The sequence below is a fragment of the Lepidochelys kempii genome, chromosome 14 (genome assembly GCF_965140265.1).
Source record: "Lepidochelys kempii isolate rLepKem1 chromosome 14, rLepKem1.hap2, whole genome shotgun sequence".
NCBI lineage: Eukaryota > Metazoa > Chordata > Testudines > Cheloniidae > Lepidochelys > Lepidochelys kempii.
Genome location: NC_133269.1, coordinates 33,645,494 through 33,666,272, shown reverse-complemented (window position 1 = coordinate 33,666,272; position 20,779 = coordinate 33,645,494). Strand labels below are relative to the sequence as shown.

General features: G+C 53.7%; 1 protein-coding gene across 1 annotated transcript; it reads right to left on the bottom strand.

Moving 5' to 3' along the window:
* Positions 1-3,628: 3,628 nt before the first annotated feature.
* Positions 3,629-19,838, bottom strand: LOC140898124 (E3 ubiquitin-protein ligase TRIM21-like). Its single transcript, XM_073311571.1, has 3 exons — positions 19,814-19,838; positions 19,300-19,389; positions 3,629-4,188 (listed from the first exon to the last, which is right to left on the bottom strand). The coding sequence occupies exons 1-3, from the start codon at positions 19,836-19,838 to the stop codon at positions 3,629-3,631; spliced, it is 675 nt and encodes a 224-aa protein (XP_073167672.1).
* Between the last annotated feature and the right edge of the window lie 941 nt (positions 19,839-20,779).

The following is a 20,779-nucleotide window of genomic DNA, read 5'->3' as shown; positions in this document are numbered from 1 at the left end:
GTTCGGAGCCACATGGGCAAGTTACATGTCCATGAATGATTCAGCTTTCTGCAGGTCGACGCCAATTTTTACGTTAGTTTAGCACATGTGGATTGGTGTTTCCCACAGTCCATTGTTAGTCAAGTACTTCCAATTTACTTGAATAGTCTTCAGAATAGGTTGGCTCACCCTCCCTTATGTGTTTCCCACAGCAAATAATTAACATACTAGAATAGAGCCAACGCTCATAACTTTAGATATGAAAATGATACATGCATACAAATAGGATGAATATATTCAGTAGATCATACCCTTTGCAGAGATATGTTACATGGCATACTTAGCATAAAGCATATTCCAGTTATGTCACATTCACATTCATAAGCATATTTCCATAAAACATATGGAGTGCAACGTCACAGTGGGGTCATGCCCAAGTATCGCGTCCAGCTCTTTGTAGAACTGGCAGGTCACGGGGGCAACACCGGAGTGGTGGTTTGCCTCCCGCACCTTGTGATATGCATTCCGCAGCTCCTTCGCTTTCACCCTGCACTGCACTGCGTCCCGGTCATGGCCCCTTTCAGTCATGACCCTTGATACCTGTCCATAAGTATCATAATTCCTACAGCTGGATCGCAGCTGGGACTGGATAGCCTCCTCTCCCCAAACACTGATGAGGTCTAGCACCTCAGCATTGCTCCATGCTGGGTATCGCCTGGAGCGTGGAGGCATGGTCACCTGGAAAGATGTGCAGAGAGCGCTCCACGCCTTGCTGAGCAAATAGGAAGGGGACTTGCAAAATTCCCAGAGAATTTAAATGGCGGGTCTGACACTTGGTCACCTGAGGCCGGGGCAGTAGAGTTCAAAGTGATGACCAGAGTGGCTAGAACAGGCATTGCGGGAAATGTCCCAGAGGCCAGTGAGAGTGCAGCAATAGAGCAGGACGTCCACACTGGCACTGCGGTGCTTTAGCCCAGGCACAGAAAGCTCTATGCCTCTCGTCGAGTGGATTCCCAGGAGTGCTCCAGCCGCAGAGTCGGGGCTCTCTACAAGCCTTACCAGTGTGGACACCTCGAGAGTTATAGCGCCCGGGACTGATTTAATGTGCTCCAACTTAACAGCACATGAGGTGGAAAGAGGACAGGTAAAATTATATATCAACATGGCTGTCCAGAGCAGATATTGGCAGATCTGGGTTCTGAATTGAACAATGAGGTAACAGTTTACATTTGGTGTTATTTTCATTACATGGTCACCTACACAATTATGGCCGTGTGACAGGGGGCTGTTAGCAGCTACAAACTGAGCCCTTTTGAAGCCAGCACCCTGGTCACTGAGCACATCCAGGGCACCAGGTGCAGTTAGAGGAGGAGGGACTGAGTAGTTTGGGTTCGGAAGGGCAGAGGGGATCTCCTGCACCTGTAGGAAGCCTGAGGAGGTCACTAGCTCAGCGCTGAGAAGAAAGCAGCAGGATAAAAGGCTGAACCAGGGAGCAGGAAGGGGCTTCCACGTAACTGCTGCTATGGTGTGATGCACCATAAATGATAATAAAGACACTTGGTGGAGGTTCCTCGGCAGACTGCCTGCTGCTTAATTCACCCAGAGGTCTGCCAGCCAGGGGTTGCAAGAACTGATGCAGAAGCATTCATAGTTAGAAATTTAAAAATGAACATTGCCTGCAATCTCCTCATGACATTTCATGCTGTAAATTGTTAGTGACAACACACTTTTATGTCTTGTCAGATATGTTAATATACAGTGTAGTTTTTACTATTTGCGAACATATTTTCCCATGTAATAACACAATAAGATTGGATAAGAAACCACAGTAATTACACATAATTCAATGGGAAATAGGAAAGGAAAACAGATATTTCTGAAGGAAATTTTAAGGAAAAATTCTCTATTTTTAGATTAACATTTCCTCATGTTAAAAACTAGGAAAAACAGATAGCTTCAGCAGCCCATGCCACCTAGACACCAGCAGACTGGATAAAAAACACAAATGAATCCATCAGAAGATAATTTTAGGGTATTTATTTTCAAATAATCAAGGTATGTTTAGGGTACGAATAAATTTTCAAAACTGAATTATTACACTGAAAATGTTCATAACACATCACATTTAAAACAAGAAGTAATCCTAGCAATGCCATGCAATGTGCCTCCCCTCATACTCTGCTCAGCCAGCTCTTCAGGAAATGACATTCAATTTCTAATTTCAAGGAATTAGCCCAATCAGTCACTATTTGTACACATCATTCCAGAAGGTGGTGGACAGAGAACCCAGAGGAACTGCGATGAATTTCCTGGAGCAACATTATTTTCTTTGTACTCTGAACTTCACATGACAACAAAAATATCACGTGATTTACGGCCGAGAAGAAAGGTTTCCCAATAAAGCTCCACCAAATTTCATAGTATGGGCCATTAAGTGCCAGTGTCTTTAATACAATTAAGTTAATTTGTGATGATTCAGTAAAGGAATACACCCCATCTCTATTTTTTTACCAAAATACATTTGTTGTGTCCTTAGAACCAAGAACATGAAGAGCCCGGCAGTACACTGAAATCAACAGTGGACACTGACAGGACATTGCCTGCAAGTAATATTTCTAAAGAAAAATAAACTAAAAAAATGGATATTGTAGAAGTGATTTCTAACTATAGGAAGATAGCATTTGAGGTTCGGGACCATGTTTTGTTAATTGATGTGAGAACAAGAAAGGAAGGGTCATGTCTTGATTACCGATTATATGTAGCTAGAAAGTTAAAAATCACATGAATTAATGCTGACAGAAGTTCAAAGACTATTTTAAAATCTTGTGTGAGTTAACTTAAATATATTGCTTAATTAATTCTATCATTTTTTCACCTATTAATTTTCAAAGGTGTAGTGCAGGAGGTGGGTGTATGTGCCCTGCCTTGCAGAGAGAACCAGTCAAGACAATAAAGAGAGAGAGCGAGAGAGCGAGAGCAGCTGCACATGTGTGTAGTTATGATATTTATGACACACGTACATTGTAACTGAACAGCCCAGTCTGACGGTTTTTAATAAGTATTTTGATAAGAGAAATATTTTGGATTTCCTGAAATGACACAGTTGAAATACAAATGATGCCATGTAGAGAAGGTAACCCTCAATATAGATTTGAGAGAAGAATCAAAAAATAAATGTAAATAATTCCATTTCTAAAAATATGTTCAGATGCATGTGTCAGAAGTACTGTTGAAATGTCTAGGAAAATGCTTTGGTTTTACAATAACATTTTCTAATTAGAATCATCTTTTTTTCATATTTTGCATTGAGATTTCACGGGGTAGAAAATTGTGAGAGGAGTGAATGATCCCCGTCCGTCACCATCTGCTACCCCTGGGCAGGAGACGGGGAAAGGTGAGGGCAGCAAAAGCCACTCGCTGTCTGGCCGTATTTCTTACCAGCATCGCCCTGTGCCGGGGTGGAGCAAACACGTGGGGGGGGGGGAATCTGTCTGGGTCCCACTCAGCAGCCTGGGCAGGGGTTGCCAGGTGTCCGGTTTTCTACTGCAGCTGGAAAGGGAAACTGGCAGCGTCTGGTCAGCACAAAAAACTCCAGCAGCTGCAGTAACTGGCCTCTGCCACAGGGGGTGTCCGTGCCGCGGGGTCACTGTCAGGGACCGAGATGCCCCCCGGCCGGAGCCGGGACCGGGCAGAGGATCAGGGGAGCCGCGTTTCTACCCCCAGCGTTGAGACCGGGACTGAAATAAGGGCGGAGCGTCCCGGAGAAGGTGCCAGTGAAAGTGAAGAGACGGGACCTGTCAGTCACATGGTAAAACGAGACCTCGCCCGCCTCATAGTCCAGGAAAATCCCCACCCGGCCGGGCCGGACGCTCACGGGGAGGGGTGTCCAGGAGGAGGTGAGGGCCTTGTATTCCCCCTTCCTCAGCCACACGGCCCAGAATCCAATCCCAGGAGTGTATGTGACCCACCCCTTCCTGCGCACAGATTCCCTACAAACCCCCAGTTCCCACTCAGTCTTGTCTCCCACCCCCACCTCCCAGTAACGCCTCCCGCCCGCGAACCCCTCAGCGCCCAGGACAATGGGATAAGTATCGAATCTCTCAGGCTTGTCGGGCAGATCCTGGCGTCTGTCTCCGTGTCTCACACGTTTCCGATCCTCAGACAGGACGAGCCAGGGATTTGCCGTGTCTGGATCCAGAGTCACGTCCACTGGGGAGAGAGTCACCGAGTCAGGGCCGGGGGCAGGGGCTGGTCACTGGGATCGAAGGGAAATTAACCTGCGTCCCGTTAATTGCTGTGGGGGGGGGAGGCATGGGGGGGGGGTTGTTGCCTGAGGGGAGTCAGGGCCCATCTGCCTGTGAGGAAATGGCAGAGGCCGGGGGAGGGGGAGGGAAGGTGTCCGTGGGGGAGGGGAAGGGAGGGGAGGGCAGCAGAGGGATGGGGGAGGGGACAGCTTGATGCTGGGAGAGGAAAGGGGAGGGGCAGGTGAGGGAACACGGGGGGAGGGGTCGAGGGGGGCAGGCACAAGGGCAGTGGGGGGGAAAGAGGAGCTGGCACCAGGAGGGCCGGGGCGGGGGGAGAAAGGGGGATAGGTTTGAAAGGGCTGCAGGGGGTGAGGGGGGGCAAAGGGAGGGGAGGGGCAGACAGAAGTGCAAGGGGGGGCAAGGGAAGGGGTGGGCACCAGGAGGACGGGGCAGGGGAAGGGAAGAGCAGGTTCCAGGGGGTGAGGGGAGGGGTGGGTGCCAGGGCAGAAGAAGGGGACAGACCCCAGGGGCACAGGGAAGCTAGGGAAGGGGCGGGCACCAGGGGCACAGGGCTGTGAGGGAATGGGGGGAGCTCCAATGGGGTGGGGAGGGGGGAGGAGGAGTGGGGCAGGCACTGGGAAGGCAGAGGGGAGGTAGAAGGAGAGGTTGGCACCAGGGGAAAAGGAGGGGGAGGGGGAGGGAGAAGGCGCAGGTGACAAGGGGAGGAAGAGGGGTGAGGGGTAGGGCAGGTGCCATAGGACCATGGGGGGGCAAGGGGTGGGGCAGACCCCAGGGGGAAACGGGACCAAGAGAAGGGGCAGTCATCAAGGGGGAGAGGGGCATGATGGTAGGGGTGGGTGCTGGTGGGGCTGGGGTGGGGGGGTGAGGGAAGGGCTAGTCTCCAGGAGGGATGAGGGGGCTGATCAGAGGGGCAGATGTAAGGAGTAGAGACAGGACAGGGATGGGCACCAGGGGGCAGAGTGGGGGAAGGGAACAGGTGCACACAGGTGGGGGGTAGAAAGTGGGGTGTGGAGAAGGGCAGGCCCTGGGGGGCACAGGGGTGTGGAGATGTGGGCACCAGGGGGACAGAGGGAGGATGAGGGGAGGGGTGGGACCTAGAGGTTAGGAAAGGGTGTGGGGAGGGGTGGGCACCAGGGGGGCAGAGATGGGGGGAAGGAAGGTCTGACACCAGGGGGCCCAAAGTGGGTCAAGGGAAGGGGTTTTCACCAGGCAGGCAGATGGAGCAGAGGAAGGGGCAGGCACCATAGAGGCAGATGGGGGAGAGGGTAGAAATGGGCATCAGAGGGGCAGAGGAGTGAACAGAAGGGTTGGTACCAGGGCACTAGACGGGGGTGAGGGGTGCAGGTCTCAGGGAGGCAGAGGGGGCGACAGGAGGGGTGGGGGGAGAACTAAGGGGAAGGTGGCAGGGGGAGGAGGTACAAGGGAAGGGGCAGGCACCAGGGGGTGGGGGGGGGCAAGGAAGGGGGCTTGTGCCAGAAGGTGAGGGGAGGGATGGGGTCAGAGACAGGCATTGGCAGGACAGAGTGGGGGAGAGGTGGGCACTGGGGGGCAGTGGTGTAGCGTGGGACGGGACAGGCACCGGGGCAAATGAAGGGTGAGGGAAGGGTTGTCATCACGGGGAGGTGGGAGGGCAAGGGAAGGGGTGGGTGCTAAGGGGCTAGAGGGGCACAAGGGGAGAGGTGAAAGTCAGGGGGTTGAGGGGACAAGCAGATGGGCAGGCAGTAATGGGGCGGGGGAGGGGCAGGCGCTAGGGGGACAGTCGTGCGGCATGGAAAGGGGTAGGCACTGTGGCCAACAAGGGGCAAGAGGAGGTATTGGGGGATAGAGGGGGCAAGGGAAGAGGTGGGTCCCTAAGGGGCAGGGGGAGGGGCAGGTGGTGGGTGACAGACGGGGGAAAGGATGGGGCAGGCAAAAGGAGGGAAGGGGGAGGGGAGCAGTAAGTGCTAGGAGCAGGATGGTGTGAAAGCAGAGGTAGGCACCAGAAAGGCAGGGAATGGGGAAAGTCATGGGTGATGGGGGCAGAGGATGGTGTGTGTGTGGGGGGGCACCAGGGAGGAAGGGGGCAAGGGGAGGGGCAGGTGACAGAGGGGGTGAGGGGGGTGAGCAGAGGGGCAGACACAAGGAGGGCTGAGGGGGGAGGGGTGGGCACCAGGGGGCAGAGAGGGGGGAGGGGAGAGGCAGGGCAGGTGGGGAGAGGGTGTTAGGAGAGGGGATTGGGAAGGGGCAGGAGCCAGAGGGTCAGAGTGGGGCTAGAGGAGGGGTGGGCACAGGGGGGCAAGGGAAGGGGCGGGTGCCAGGGGGGCAGAGAGGATGCGGAGAGGGGCAGGTGCAAGGAGCGCTGAGGGGAATGATAAGAGCAGGAGCCAGGACAACAGAGGAGGGTGAAAGATGGGGTGGGCACTAGGGGCAAATGGGAGTGAGGGGAGAGCTGGGATTCGTGAGCAGGGGGGAAAGGGAACAGCAGAGGCTAGGGAGTAGGGGAGTGAAGTGATGGGTGGGCACCAGGTGCAAAGAGTGTTTGGAAGAGGGGGCAGCTGCCAGCCCAGGAGGGCAGGGTGAGAAGGGGGGTGGGCTCCAGGGGGGCAGAGGTAGGTGGGGGGCAGGGACATGTGACAGGGCAGGGGACATGTGACAAAGTGCGTAGAGAGGGGACCATGGGAGCAGAAAGGGGGTAAAGGGAAGGGGTGGGGCAAAGTGGAGCCATGGAGGATAGAATTAGGGGCCAGGTGGGCACAGAGGTTGAGGGAAGGGGAAGGGAGGGGCAAGAGCTAGGGGCCGGAGGGCAATGAGGAGATTGGCAGGTGCCAGGGGGCAGAGAGGGGTGAAGGGGGCAGGTCTGCATCTCTGTTGCTTTGGGGCCATGTGTGGTTGGTTTGTTACTAAGAGCAGGTTGGCACTGTCCCCACATACACTGGCCAGGCAGCCCTGCCCCAGGGGTGGAGCTGGGACTCTCCATGCCGCCGGCCCCATGGGTACCACCTTCCAGCCAGGCAAACCCCACAGCCAGCCCCTCCCCTCCCCTCGCCAAGCCCAGCCCCTCCCCCAGGCCATGGGAAGTAGATCTGGGCTTGGCTCCTGGGTGGGGGCAGGACAGTGGGGGGATGCTTGGAGGTGTAACTGGGTAATGGGGGGACCAGGGGCCATTACTAATGGGGCTGGGGCAGTGGGGAGGGCGGGGACATTTCCCCACTTCCTGCCCCCTCCATCTGGGATAAGCTGCACCAGGGGCCAGTCCTGACTCACACCTGTGCAGCGCGTCTGCACTAGGGGTTTGCACAGGGGCACCGACATGCCTGAGACACTGCTGTGCCAGGGGCCATAACCCCTTCTCTCACTGGGGTTATGGATCAATAATTACAGGGTCAATGGAGCAGGGGAGCTGACTCTGGGTGTACGTACCAGGTGGGGCCTGACCCACTGAGCTGCAGGGTCATTCTCACTCCCATGCTCTGGCCGAGGGCCCATGGCAGTATTTAGACACGGGCATCTTCAGCAGGAGAGACACAGAGAGCCCCATGTCAGAAACCTGGAGCCCAGCAGTTCCAGCCCTCACCTGAGGGGGGGGAGACCCCCATTCCAATTCCTTCCCCTATATCACACGGGGGGGATTGAACCTGGGCTCCCAGATGAGGGCCCAGCCACTGGGCTAAAGGCTAGAAGGGAAGGGGTGGCATATTCTTCTGTTCATTCAAAGTATTCAGCAAACTCAACATGGATTTGCAAAGTTTCAGCCTATCAAAAATAATATTTTGCAGCAAATAAACTATTTCTCCAAAACATTTCACCCAGCTCCACTTCAAACCTGTCTGATCAACTTAGGAGCCTAAACCCCAATGACTTGCAATGAGTGACTGTCAACATCCTCAGCAACGCAGAGTTACGGGCTCAGGTCATCAGCTATGAAACACCCCAGTGCTGCCGTTAAATTTGCCCTGGGTAGGAAAATTCCCCACCCCCCCAGCTCCTGATCGCACCCAAAAAATCAGGCTGAAAATGGAGTCTCGGCTCCAGCCTGAACTCTCTGCTCAGAGCGATTTTCTCCCCTGGATTGTGCGAGTGGCACAGACCCTCTGCAGCTGCACCTGGGTGTCTCCCAGAGCGGATAATGCTCCCAGAGACCGTCTCAGAGCCCCAGGGGCTCAGGTGTCTCCATCTAATGACTGTGCCAGCCACCCCCCTTGCTCTAATTAACCGGCCCTGGGTCAGACACTCTGGGAACTTTCACACCCAGACTCTGGAGACACTTTGGGTTCGTCTACACAGCCCGTGGCAGCAAGTCTCAGAGCCGGGACAACAGAATGAGGTTTGTGGGGGCTCCTGCTATGGCGCTAAAAAGAGCCGTACAGACCTTCTGGCTCAGGCTGGAGCTGGGGCTCTGAAGCCCAGGGAGTAAGTGTGGGGTTCAGACCCAGGCTCCAGCCCCAGACACAACATCTAAACAGCTGTGTTTAATGCTTAGCTCAAACCCCAGAAGCTGATGTCTGTCACCCCGGCTCTGAGACTCGCCCAGGAGGGCTGACAGAGCAGCACGGTACAGACACCTTCCATGATGGTGGGACATTCACTCTCCCAAGCTGATGTCTGGAGGGCCAGCAACAGCCAAGGGTATTCCAGCTCCCATTGCTGGAAGTGCCCACGCACCCACAGCGATGCACAGAGGAGGGCCAGTGACTTGAAAGAGTCACCCTGGCCCATTGCAGACAGGGCTGGTCCAGTGCTGTGCACAGACTGTGGGCAGGACGGGCATATAAGATGGGGCTGCCTCCAGAAGCAAGGATGGGCAGACTGGCCTGGTTTCCCAGAACGCTCGGGGAACAGAGGAGTCCCAGGTTATTAGACACCCTGCCATGGGGAGGTCAGGCCCAGGACTGTGGGAACCCTATTTTGGGCTGGGAAGAGTTCCCCCTCCAGGGTCAATTTGTTTTGACTACACAGAAAAGGGACACATAAAAAGATGCTGCCCTACAAGAACTTTGGATTTTGGACAGAGGGGATCGGGGATGTTGCTATGGGGCAGTGAGAGTTTCTAGCACTGAGCAAAATGGGTAGCTAAGAAAGCAGGCCCTGGGGTATAAGCTTCAGAGGGAGAGGCCAGCCATGGGTTTCAGATATCCCTCTGCTTACCAGGGATATCTTAGCCTCGCTCCCAGAAACAAAGCTTGAGAACTGGGGGCATTTGAGTAGCTTCCTCCAGGATCCTGAAAGGACTCCCTTGGAAAATGATCCAACCAGCAGCTTAGTGGACAGCAGGCTCTCTGGGCCAGGGGAGCTGAGGAAGAAGCTAAATGTGATTCAGCATTTCTGGTGGTCCCAAGAGGGTGGTGTTACTAGAGCTCTGAGAGGGCTATTGAACAGCTCTGTAATTTGCAGGCCCAGGTACGGGTTTTCTTACTGAAACTGGCCAAGCAACAGGAGCAAGCCCACTGACCAGAAGACAGGCAGAAGGAGCTACTCACAGAGCAGGAGAGAAGCCACCAGGTTGTGGCTGTGGAGAGCAAACAGGTCAAGGCACTGAAAAGAAATAGGGCATTCGGCAGAAGAAATTCTGCTCTAGCTCCCAAAAAGCCCAGCTGTTGAAGATTAAGCTCCAGCACCGACATGAGCCGAGGACTGATGAGATTATTGATATTCAGGAGAAACTCACAGCTGCTGAATGTACCAAGCGCCAGGTACCATCCCACAGGGAGGAAGTGGCAGTTGGAATTGACAATACTCCTGGTCAAGGAGCCCAGGCCCTAGAGGAGAAGCAGCACCTGGAGACCGGAATCGTTCAGCCGAGGGAGGAGTAAAGCAACAGGGAGATGGGGAACAACAGTCTCCAGGCAGCCAAGGTAGCAAATGAGCCATGCAAGAGGAAAGTTACCCAGGAGCCAAAACGGGAAGGGCTTGAACAAGCCCTAGGCCTTGGAAGGAGGGGCCCAGAAAGGGCTGCAGGATGGGAGTGGTGTGGCTGGGAAACTAGAGGAGGGTTTGCTGGGACACAGGAGCCTGCCACGCTGGTTAGAAGGAAGAAACCTGGAGAACTTGAAACAGAGGGTGTCTGCAACTGAGCGGGGAGGTGAGATTCCCAGCTCATGTAGATGTACCTACACTAACTCTGCTCAAGCTAGAGCGCTAAAAGTAGCAGTGTAGCCCGGCGAGGAAGGGCAGCTCGGGCCAGCTGCCTGAGTACGTACCAAGGGGGGCTGGGCGGGTTTCTACTCAGATGGTTAGCTGAAGCTGCCACCTGTGCTACCCTGGCCACACGGCTGTTTTTAGGTGCTAGCTCAGCTACGTCTACATGAGCTGGGAATCACACCTCTTAGCTCCAATGTAGACGTTTCCTAATAGAGGAGAAGGAGCAGCTCCTGGACTAAGTTAAAGAACTAGACAGACTAAAGCTGAGGGTTCAGGAGAGGGCAAAGGTGCAGCCTGAGGGCTCTGGTGTGTGCGATAAGAGAGCCCAGCAATAAATCACCAGGAGGCTGCATTTACACAGGGGAGTGCAGTGATGCTGCGGGTGTCCTGGGAGGCTTTTTAGGGGAACAAGTGGATCAGTCACTGAAGGGCTGGATGTCGATGGGCACAGATACAGAGGTGCTGGCTACAAAGGAAGCTGCACTAGTGGCCGAGTCCTCTACAGCGACCCAGCAACCCCACCCACAATGGACTGGGCAGAGCGAGAAGAAAAGGTTGCTGCAGCTGAGGGGAGCAGGGCAGAAGGCCTTGCACAGCTGAGCACCCTCCAGGCCCAAAGGCTGAGGCCCTGCAGGAGCTAGAGGAGATGCGCTGACAAGGGACTGGATCTCAGCCCAAGCCATCCAGTGGGAACGGGAGCAGGAGCACTGGAAGGAGCCCATCTCAGCACTGGAAGGTGACCGGGAAACAGCAGTGTTTGTTGTTGCAGAAGAAGCTGACTAAGCTCCAGATCCAGCTTAAGATCGAGTATGGAATGAAGCCCGGCTCTAAGACGCATACGAAACAGGAGAGCCCAGAGGCCTTGTGGAAAGAGATGAAATTATGTCAGAGAGAGAAGGCGCAGCTTCTCCAAAAAACAGAGCAGCTGGGCAGTGAGCTACACCAGCCGGCTGGAGACAAGAACAGCGCTGTGGTGGGTGCAGAGGTACAGGCCCATCGTGTGGAAGATGGACTGTCTGAGGTGGAGATTGCACCTGCTGGAGGGAAAAGCCACCATAAAAACATACGTCCAAGAGGAAGTTGAAATAGAAAAGGAAGAGACTGGGGACCTCTCTCCCCAGAGACCTGAAAAAGCAGCACAAAGCCCGAACCAGAGCTGGGCTAAAACGAAGTCCATCCTACAGGAAAAGGGGAGAAGCAGAAAGGCACTTTCCCAGCTCCTAACATTACACCCAGCCAGGTGAACGGAGGAGGATCTGAAATGTGCTCCCAGAGCTCATTTACTGAAGGCTGCAGGAAAGAAAAGCTGTGCTCAGTAATAATTAGAGATGCTAATAAGGAGCTATCTGAATGAAAGACAAACTTAACTCCAAAGGGCATGTGTGTGAGTGTGTCCTGGGAGGCAGCTGTTGGAGGGACCTTGTAGCTAGGTGGGTCTGTGTGTAGCAGACCTTATTTAAGCTAACCTCAGCCAGACCTGGCAGAGCCCTGAAGGGCCTTGTGATGAGCACATCTGGTGTGTACCTGGCTCCGGAGGAAGCTCTGTAGCCAGCCTGTATCTGTTACAGCATCATGACGGCAATGGTGAAAGCCTGGTGCTATTGCCTACCTCTGCTATGGCCAGAGGGCCTGACTCACACAGTACATGTTGTTCTGAACTACGCCATGCTGAAGACTATGGGAGATTTTGCCCATCACATGAGCTACACAGGACTGTGGGGAACACAACTCCTGGTCTCTTCATTTTTTCACAATTCAGTGATGAGGATAAAAATATGGCCAAGGGCCTTGTAGGTTTCCTTGTGGCAGAAGGGCAGGAAGTGCCCCCTGGCTGCAGAACATCACCAAGTGTTAGCCACGGTCAAGCCTGCTTTTAGGTAAACGGGGGGAAGGGAGGTCATGGGGGCCGGCCCTTTACGGGGAGTCAGGGATCAGCCTACCTGTGACAGGCTCCTGTAAGGGAGAACCAGCCAACCCAGCCCCACCTGGAAGTAATGAAATCCCTAGTGCCTGGTTGGCAGCTAAACAGCTAATGAGCCTGATAAAGGGTTATCAGGGCTCAGCTGAAGGGATCCCAGAAAGAGGAAGCTGCTGAGGAGAGGGGGGCCCAGGACAGCTCACAGAGCAAGGACCCTGGAAGGGGTGCACCTAGAGAGAGGAGCTCCTCTAAGGGGGAGGAGCTGCCAGAGATGACATTGATAGAAATAGCAGCTGAATGAGGACAGAGGCCTGCAGGTGAGGTCTGCAGGGAAAAAGGTACAGTCTGAACTGAATCCAGCTCCAGGAAGGAGGGCTGGGGTCTCCTGACTCGAGGAGAGTGAGGACCTTGAATTAGAGCCAGAGGCTAGAGCAGAGTGAAGGAAAAGATTTTATTTTGGGGTTTGCTGGGACTCAGAGTAGACCCCAGCAGGGGACTTTTGTCTCAGCCCTTTTGGACTGTGGGGAGCAGTTTAAGGAATGCTGAAGAGAGTAAACTGAGGCAGGGCAGTTGCAGGGCCACCCAGAGCCGGCTGAGGGTGGTATGTGTGGGCGCCACCCCATGATGCGTCTGCACAACTGGCCCCCATTTAACAGAATTGCCCGTTCCCCAGGCAGACAGAGCCTCGCTCTCTCCAGTCTGTCTGCTTGGGCCCAATGGAGCCTGCGTCGCTGAGTGAGAACCTGGAGCAACTGAGCACAGGGTGGTGCCTCCCACCTGACTCCTGGCCTCCCCATCCCAGCTCCCAGGCTGTTGCCTCTTGCCTGTGACTGCCCCGTCCTCTGAGTGCCCCTGCCCTGCCCTGTGCCCTGGGGGTGCTGAGCCCCCTGCTGGCTGTACATTGAACTGGGAGTGACCCAGGGCCCGGCAGGGTCACTACAATACTCTGTCAGACCCAGCCAGACAGGCCCAAGGGTGCACTGGGATCCTTGCATCATCTTGGCGTTTGCTGCTCCCCTTGCTGGGCCTTGTCCGCACTCAGACCGGGAGCCCTTTGGGGCCAGCAGCCCCTTGTTCTGTCTCTGCAGCGCCTGGCTCACACATGGGCACTCACTGCCCAGCCCCTAAGGTCTGCATGACAGCATGGGGCCTTCCCCATTGCACATGGAGCCCTGGTTACTCTGCCCCACAAATTCACGCAGTGACTCCCCCGAGTTGCCAGACCTGGGTCCCTGGGGTCAGAACGCGGGCAGTCGAGTGGCACTGACCAGTCAGGGGCTGGTGGGGTGGGTGGAAGGAAAGGGTTAATCCCAACACGGTGGCACTTTGCTGCCTGGCCCTGGCTGGTCTCTGCCCTCCGGGTGCAGCACAGGGCGTGTGTCTCTGAGCAGGTCCCTGCCCACTCGCCCGGCCACTTGCCCCAGACGCAGAGAACCCAGGTGCCGGCGGAGGAGCAGCCCCAGCAGCGCCGCATTGGCCCTGGCACGGGCTGAGCCTGCGAGCGCAGCACCAGAGGCAGCGGCAGAGAGAGGGGCTCCGCCAGGCAGAGCTGCAGAGGAGGGGTCAGTGCTGGGGCAACAGGCCGGCCTGGGTCAGGGGCTGGGAGCTCTGGCCACGAGAGCGCGGTACCAGCACCAATGGCCCTGGCCAGCTGGGAACAGCCAGTGAGTCTCTCAGGGCCTGGACCCTGCCCAAGACAGGACAGCTGGGGTGTGTGTGTGGGCCGGGAGTGGGGGCAGGAGGCTCCCCAGGGGCTGGAGATTCCCTAGAATGAGGCATCGAGGAGACGGGCTCAAGATCACAACAGGCTCAGGGGCCAGGGGTGTGGAATGGCCCAGAGAGCCCAGCCATGCCCAGGGCCCCGTGGCCATAGAGTGCGCTGGGCTGGGGGCGGGGAGGGAAGCAGGGCTGGCAGTGCCAGGGGTCTGAAATAATCCAGAAGGAGCATTTGGCCTTGCTGACTCTAGTCTTGCCCTGCCATTCTGTCCTGATCGCTGCCACCAACTCCACCTCCTCCTCATCATTCTGGCCCACCACATAAAAAACAATGGCTCACGTTTTAGGTTCTTTTTCAACAAATTATCTAAGTATATGAATGTGCCGATGGACGTTCTACAGCATCTCTGTCTACCTTCCTGAGCTGGGGTGTGTGTGACTTTGCTAAATGTGTTAATAAACTATTTGTAAATCTAAAAGGGTTCCTGATGTAAGCAGTGTCAGGATGAGCTCCACCCTGACATCTGGTGGTGAGGTGTGGCAAGTTGTGGAAAAGAACTTCAGGGGCCGATCTCATTTGCATAGGCACACCCACCACGCCTAGAATGAGACCATAGCTGCCCAAATGGTCACTTTGGCTGCTGTGGGATCCCCAGTGTCTCTGTTATTGGGGCAGGAAGAATAAATTGTTATTACCCTGATTATGGGAACTGTGCTTGGAACTGTACGTGGCCTTTTGTTATGATGGAGGGATTCACCATCAACTAAGTAACACTCGCTAGGCAAGGGTCATGGGTTCCAAAACTGTGTGACTGGAGAGAGGCTGGGGACAAGTATTAATACTTGGTGGCATGGGCCCCTTGGTGAGGGCCTTACATGCTGATTGCGCTTCCTCCTCTCTCCACTGTGGAATATCAGAGCTAATTTTGGTTTCATTAGAAGTCTAGTTATAGGCTGCTGAGCTCACTTTGGGCTGACAGTGCACCAGCACTAGGGCTCCCCTACTATAAGCTGAATTCACCTAAGAGCTGAAATCACTGAGTGTTGTGTTAAGTAGTGGGGGAGCCTGAAGATATATTGTGGAGCAGTTTGAGGGAGGGCTGGTGAAGCAGTTAGACGCGGAGCAGTGTGTGGATGGCAGGAGCTGCTTGTGGGCCGTGGAGCTGAGTGAAGGAGTTCGTGGGGCGGCTGGCGGAGCGGAGCGCAGCTGAGCGAAGGAGTTCGTGGGGCGGCTGGCAGAGTGGAGCGCTGCTATGGAGCTATGGGGCGGTCAGCTTCAGATCGCGTAAGGTGCCTCTTACCCCCGTCCCATTTCCACCCAGGTTGGGAGGTAAAGCTCCGCAGATAAACTTTCGAACTCTGGGGCTGCCCTGACCAGGGACAGAGACTTTTGGGACTTTTGGGACTTTTGGGACTTTTGGGACTTTTGGGACTTTTGGGACTTTTGGGACTTTTGGGACTTTTGGGACTTTGGGTGATTTGGGGTTGCTGGACTCAAGAACCAAAGGGAAAAGGGCATGCCCCAATTTGCCTGGGGTGGGGTTGTTTTTGCTCATGGGTTGTGTTATGAATCCTGTTGGTGGTGTTTCCCCAACATAATGCCACATTGTTTCTCTCTGTTATTAAAAGACTTTTGCTACTCAGACTATGTGCTTGCGAGAGGGGAAGTATTGCCTCTTGGAGGCGCCCAGCGGGGGTGGTATATATTTGTCCCAGGTCACTGGGTGGGGGCTCGAGCCGGTTTTCATTGTGTTATTGGAATGGAACCCCTAGATATTGAACCTGGCCCTTGTTGCTGCCAACTCTGACGGGCAGAAGGGTTACATTTTTGGGGGCTCGTCCGGGATGAGAGATGTGAAAGGGCTTTTCGAGAAATCATTACTTGCCTAAGTCATGCTCCAGTCCTAGTTTTTGCTGACCCAAGCAAACCATTTATCCTGCATACTGATGCCAGTTTGGAGGGTCTGGGAGCAGTCCTGTACCAGGAAGTGGAAGGCAAATGTAAACCTGTAGCCTTTGCCAGCCGAGGATTGTCTGATAGTGAAACTCGCTATCCCACCCACAAGCTGGAGTTTTTAGCCTTGAAATGGGCCATCACTGAGAAATTTCGAGACTACTTGTATGGTGCTCAGTTCCAGGTGTGGACAGACAACAATCCACTGACTTATGTGTTAACAAGTGCTAAGCTGGATGCTACAGGGCAGAGATGGGTGGCCGCCTTGGCTAGCTATGAGTTCAGCATTCAGTACCGATCAGGGAGAAGCAATGTGGATGCAGATGCATTGTCCAGGCGTCCGCAGGCTCCAGAAGTTGCTGTGATACCCACAGATGGAGTGAGAGCTATTTGCAGTGTGAGTCGCCGAGAGCCAGAGGCCCGTGAAGGCTTTCAGGGATGTGTTGCAGAAGCTTTGGGCCTGCCCCCTGAATGCATGCCTTCTGCTTCGGTGAACTATATTGCATTAGACCAATCTCCTTTGCCCATGCTCAATGCGGCTGACTGGCAAGAAGCCCAGCGGCAAGATATTGACATTCGTGATACACTACTTGCCAAAAGGGAGGGGCGAAGCCCAGCTGCGGTTGTCCCACCTAACCCGGAGGGTAAACTACTATTGAGAGAATGGACCAAATTAAAACTGATTCAGGGAGTGCTACACCGAATGACCACTGACCCTTTACAAAAACAACGAGCACAACTAGTACTGCCAAAAAAGTACAGAGCCCTGGCCATGAGGGCCCTGCATGATGACTTTGGGCATTTAGGGATGGAGAGGACCCTGGAACTTATTCGTAGTAGGTTCTATTGGCCCCGAATGGCTGAAGATGTTCGCAGGAAATGTGAGACTTGCGCTCGATGTGTTCAAAGGAAAACTCTGCCCACGAGGGCTGCATATCTCAAGAACATCACCAGCAACAAACCTTTGGAGTTGGTATGCATTGATTTCTTGTCTGTAGAGGTAGACAAGAGGAATGTTGGAAACATTCTAGTAGTGACTGACCATTTTACACGGTATGCACAAGCATATCCCACACGTGATCAGAGGGCCACCACCGTTGCTCGAGTATTGTGGGACAAATATTTCTCAGTCTATGGATTCCCGGCTCGGATACACTCTGATCAGGGGCGGGATTTTGAGAGTCACCTTCTGAAGGAGGTGCTGAAGATAGCAGGAATTAAAAAGTCTAGGACAACGCCTTATCACCCCCAAGGTGATCCTCGGCCAGAGAGGTTCAACCGAACCCTATTAGATATGTTGGGAACTTTGCGACCAGAGCAGAAGGCAACCTGGAGCCAGCATGTCGCATTTCTGGTGCATGCCTACAATGCCACAAAGAACGATGCTACGGGAGTCACCCCATATCTCTTGATGTTTGGGCGAGAACCAAGATTACCCATAGACTTGTGCTTTGGTGTATCAGAGGATGGAGATAGCTATGAAACTCATCAGCAATATGTATCCCGACTAAGAGAAAAGCTGCGGGATGCTTATCGCTTAGCTACCGCTGCGGCTCGGAAGAACGCAGACCGCAACAAACATCGATATGATGCTAGAGTGCGTTCGCAGGAGCTCCAGCCGGGGGACAGAGTCCTGCTGCGAAATTTGGGTATTGCTGGCAAACACAAGATAGCTGACAGATGGAAGGCAATACCTTACCTGGTGATGGAAAAGCTGGGAGATCTGCCGGTCTACAAGATCAAACCTGAAGACGGTCCAGGGCAAATAAAGACGGTGCATAGAAACCTTTTGCTCCCTGTGGGGGAATTGGTAAGCACCCCTTGTGAGATGGGCCATGGCAGGGCCGCCGGGCAGAACAGAGGTGCTAGACCAAAGTTGCCATCCAACACAGACAGTGGGCCCCCTGCAGCTAACTTACCCCTATTCTGCACATCTGAGAGTGAGTCTGAGGAGGAAGACACAACCCTGGTGTATCCTGGGATGGAGACAAGATTTCATTCTCGATCAGCTGAACCAAACGAGAGTTTTCCCTCTTCCGCCCTAAACCCAATGGCGGAACTATTTAGGCCCCTTTCTGATACCCCGGTGCTGCTGATGAGACCCCCCTGTGATGACACACACAGGTTATTGGACAATGGGGACAGACAGGTAGAGGATGTCCTGGGCACCTTGGACCCTCCAGCGTTAGAACTAGGAGTGCAGGGGCCTACGCCAGTAGCCGAGGGACCCTCCAGGGAAGCCTCTCCATCCGTCACTCAGGAGGATGTTCCCCCTACTTCGGCAACAGAGATTCTCAATAGACGAGACAGGGTGATAAGACCAGTGAAACGGTTAACTTATGATGCACCTGGGGTGACTAGTGAGGAGCCAATACATTTAGCACACAGGCTTGTGGAAGCTAAAGTGGGCTTCCTGAGGCCCTTTGGAGGAAACCAATGAGTTGGTATAAAGGGAGTGTGATTTGTCGGGACGACAAAGTCTCAGCTTGGGGGAGGATGTAAGCAGTGTCAGGATGAGCTCCACCCTGACATCTGGTGGTGAGGTGTGGCAAGTTGTGGAAAAGAACTTCAGGGGCCGATCTCATTTGCATAGGCACACCCACCACGCCTAGAATGAGACCATAGCTGCCCAAATGGTCACTTTGGCTGCTGTGGGATCCCCAGTGTCTCTGTTATTGGGGCAGGAAGAATAAATTGTTATTACCCTGATTATGGGAACTGTGCTTGGAACTGTACGTGGCCTTTTGTTATGATGGAGGGATTCACCATCAACTAAGTAGCACTCGCTAGGCAAGGGTCATGGGTTCCAAAACTGTGTGACTGGAGAGAGGCTGGGGACAAGTATTAATACTTGGTGGCATGGGCCCCTTGGTGAGGGCCTTACATGCTGATTGCGCTTCCTCCTCTCTCCACTGTGGAATATCAGAGCTAATTTTGGTTTTATTAGAAGTCTAGTTATAGGCTGCTGAGCTCACTTTGGGCTGACAGTGCACCAGCACTGGGGCTCCCCTACTATAAGCTGAATTCACCTAAGAGCTGAAATCACTGAGTGTTGTGTTAAGTAGTGGGGGAGCCTGAAGATATATTGTGGAGCAGTTTGCGGGAGGGCTGGTGAAGCAGTTTGACGCGGAGCAGTGTGTGGATGGCAAGAGCTGCTTGTGGGCCGTGGAGCTGAGCGAAGGAGTTCGTGGGGCGGCTGGCGGAGCGGAGCGCAGCTGAGCGAAGGAGTTTGTGGGGCGGCTGGCGGAGTGGAGCGCCGCTATGGAGCTATGGGGCGGTCAGCTTCAGATCACGTAAGGTGCCTCTTACCCCCGTCCCATTTCCACCCAGGTTGGGAGGTAAAGCTCCGCAGATAAACTTTCGAACTCTGGGGCTGCCCTGACCAGGGACAGAGACTTTTGGGGCATTGGACTTTTGGGACTTTGGGTGATTTGGGGTTGCTGGACTCAAGAACCAAAGGGAAAAGGGCATGCCCCAATTTGCCTGGGGTGGGGTTGTTTTTGCTCATGGGTTGTGTTATGAATCCTGTTGGTGGTGTTTCCCCAACATAATGCCACGTACAGTTCCAAGCACAGTTCCCATAATCAGGGTAATAACAATTTATTCTTCCTGCCCCAATAACAGAGACACTGGGGATCCCACAGCAGCCAAAGTGACCATTTGGGCAGCTATGGTCTCATTCTAGGCGTGGTGGGTGTGCCTATGCAAATGAGATCGTCCCCTGAAGTTCTTTTCCACAACTTGCCACACCTCACCACCAGATGTCAGGGTGGAGCTCATCCTGACACTGCTTACATGTATATGATGGAAGCCACTTCAAGCTGGGGGTTCCTGCCGCACCCTCAGTATCCCTGGTAGCAGCACCTTTCCAGACATCAGCTCCAGTCATTGGAATTCATTGAGATTCAACAGACTCCTGCTCTCAGAAATCTCCTTCCTTGTAGGTCCCAACAGCCCACAACTTTGAAAACTGCCACTGAGCACTCCCTGGCCATCTACCCTTTGTTTTATCCTCAACAATGGAAAATTAACTTTACTAAAACATCAGAGTCACCTAAGTGAACAAGTAGCAGGCACGTGGGCTTGCATGTTCCAGGCTCTGTGCATGAAGCGCATTTGGGTTGTGCAGCTAGAGTAACATGCATGCCCTCATGCCCGTCATACAGGTCCTGAATACACGGGAACGCCAGGCAGGCAGAGCGGGGCAATGGAGCTCAAGGGACAGAATAAAAGGTATGACAGGCTGGATGCAGCCTGCAGACCATAGCTTGCCCACTCCTGGTCTACACTGACCACTGCATCATTCTAACTAGGTCGCCCTAAGCACTACGCCTCTTGTCAAGGTGGTTTTATTATGTTGGGGTTGCAGGAGAACATAAGAACGGCCATACTGGGTCAGACCAAAGGCCCGTCTAGCCCAGTAGCCTGTCTTATGATAGTGCCCAATGCTGGTGCTCCAGAGGGAATGAACAGAACAATAATCATTGTGATCCATCTCCTGTCACTCATTCCCAGCTTCTGACAAACACAGGCTAAGGACACCATCCCTGCCCATCCTGGCTAATAGCTATTGATGGACCTATCCTCCATGAATTTATCTAGTTCTTTTTTGAATCCTGTTATGGTTTTGACCTTCACAACATCCTCTGGCAAGGAGATCCACAGGTTGACTATGCGTTGTGTGAAGAAATACTTCCTTTTATTTGTTTTAAACCTGCTAACTATTAATTTCATTTGGTGACCCTAGTTCTTCTGTTATGAGAAGTAATAAATGACACTTCCTTATACTTTCTCAACACCAGTCATAATTTTATAGACCTCAATCATATC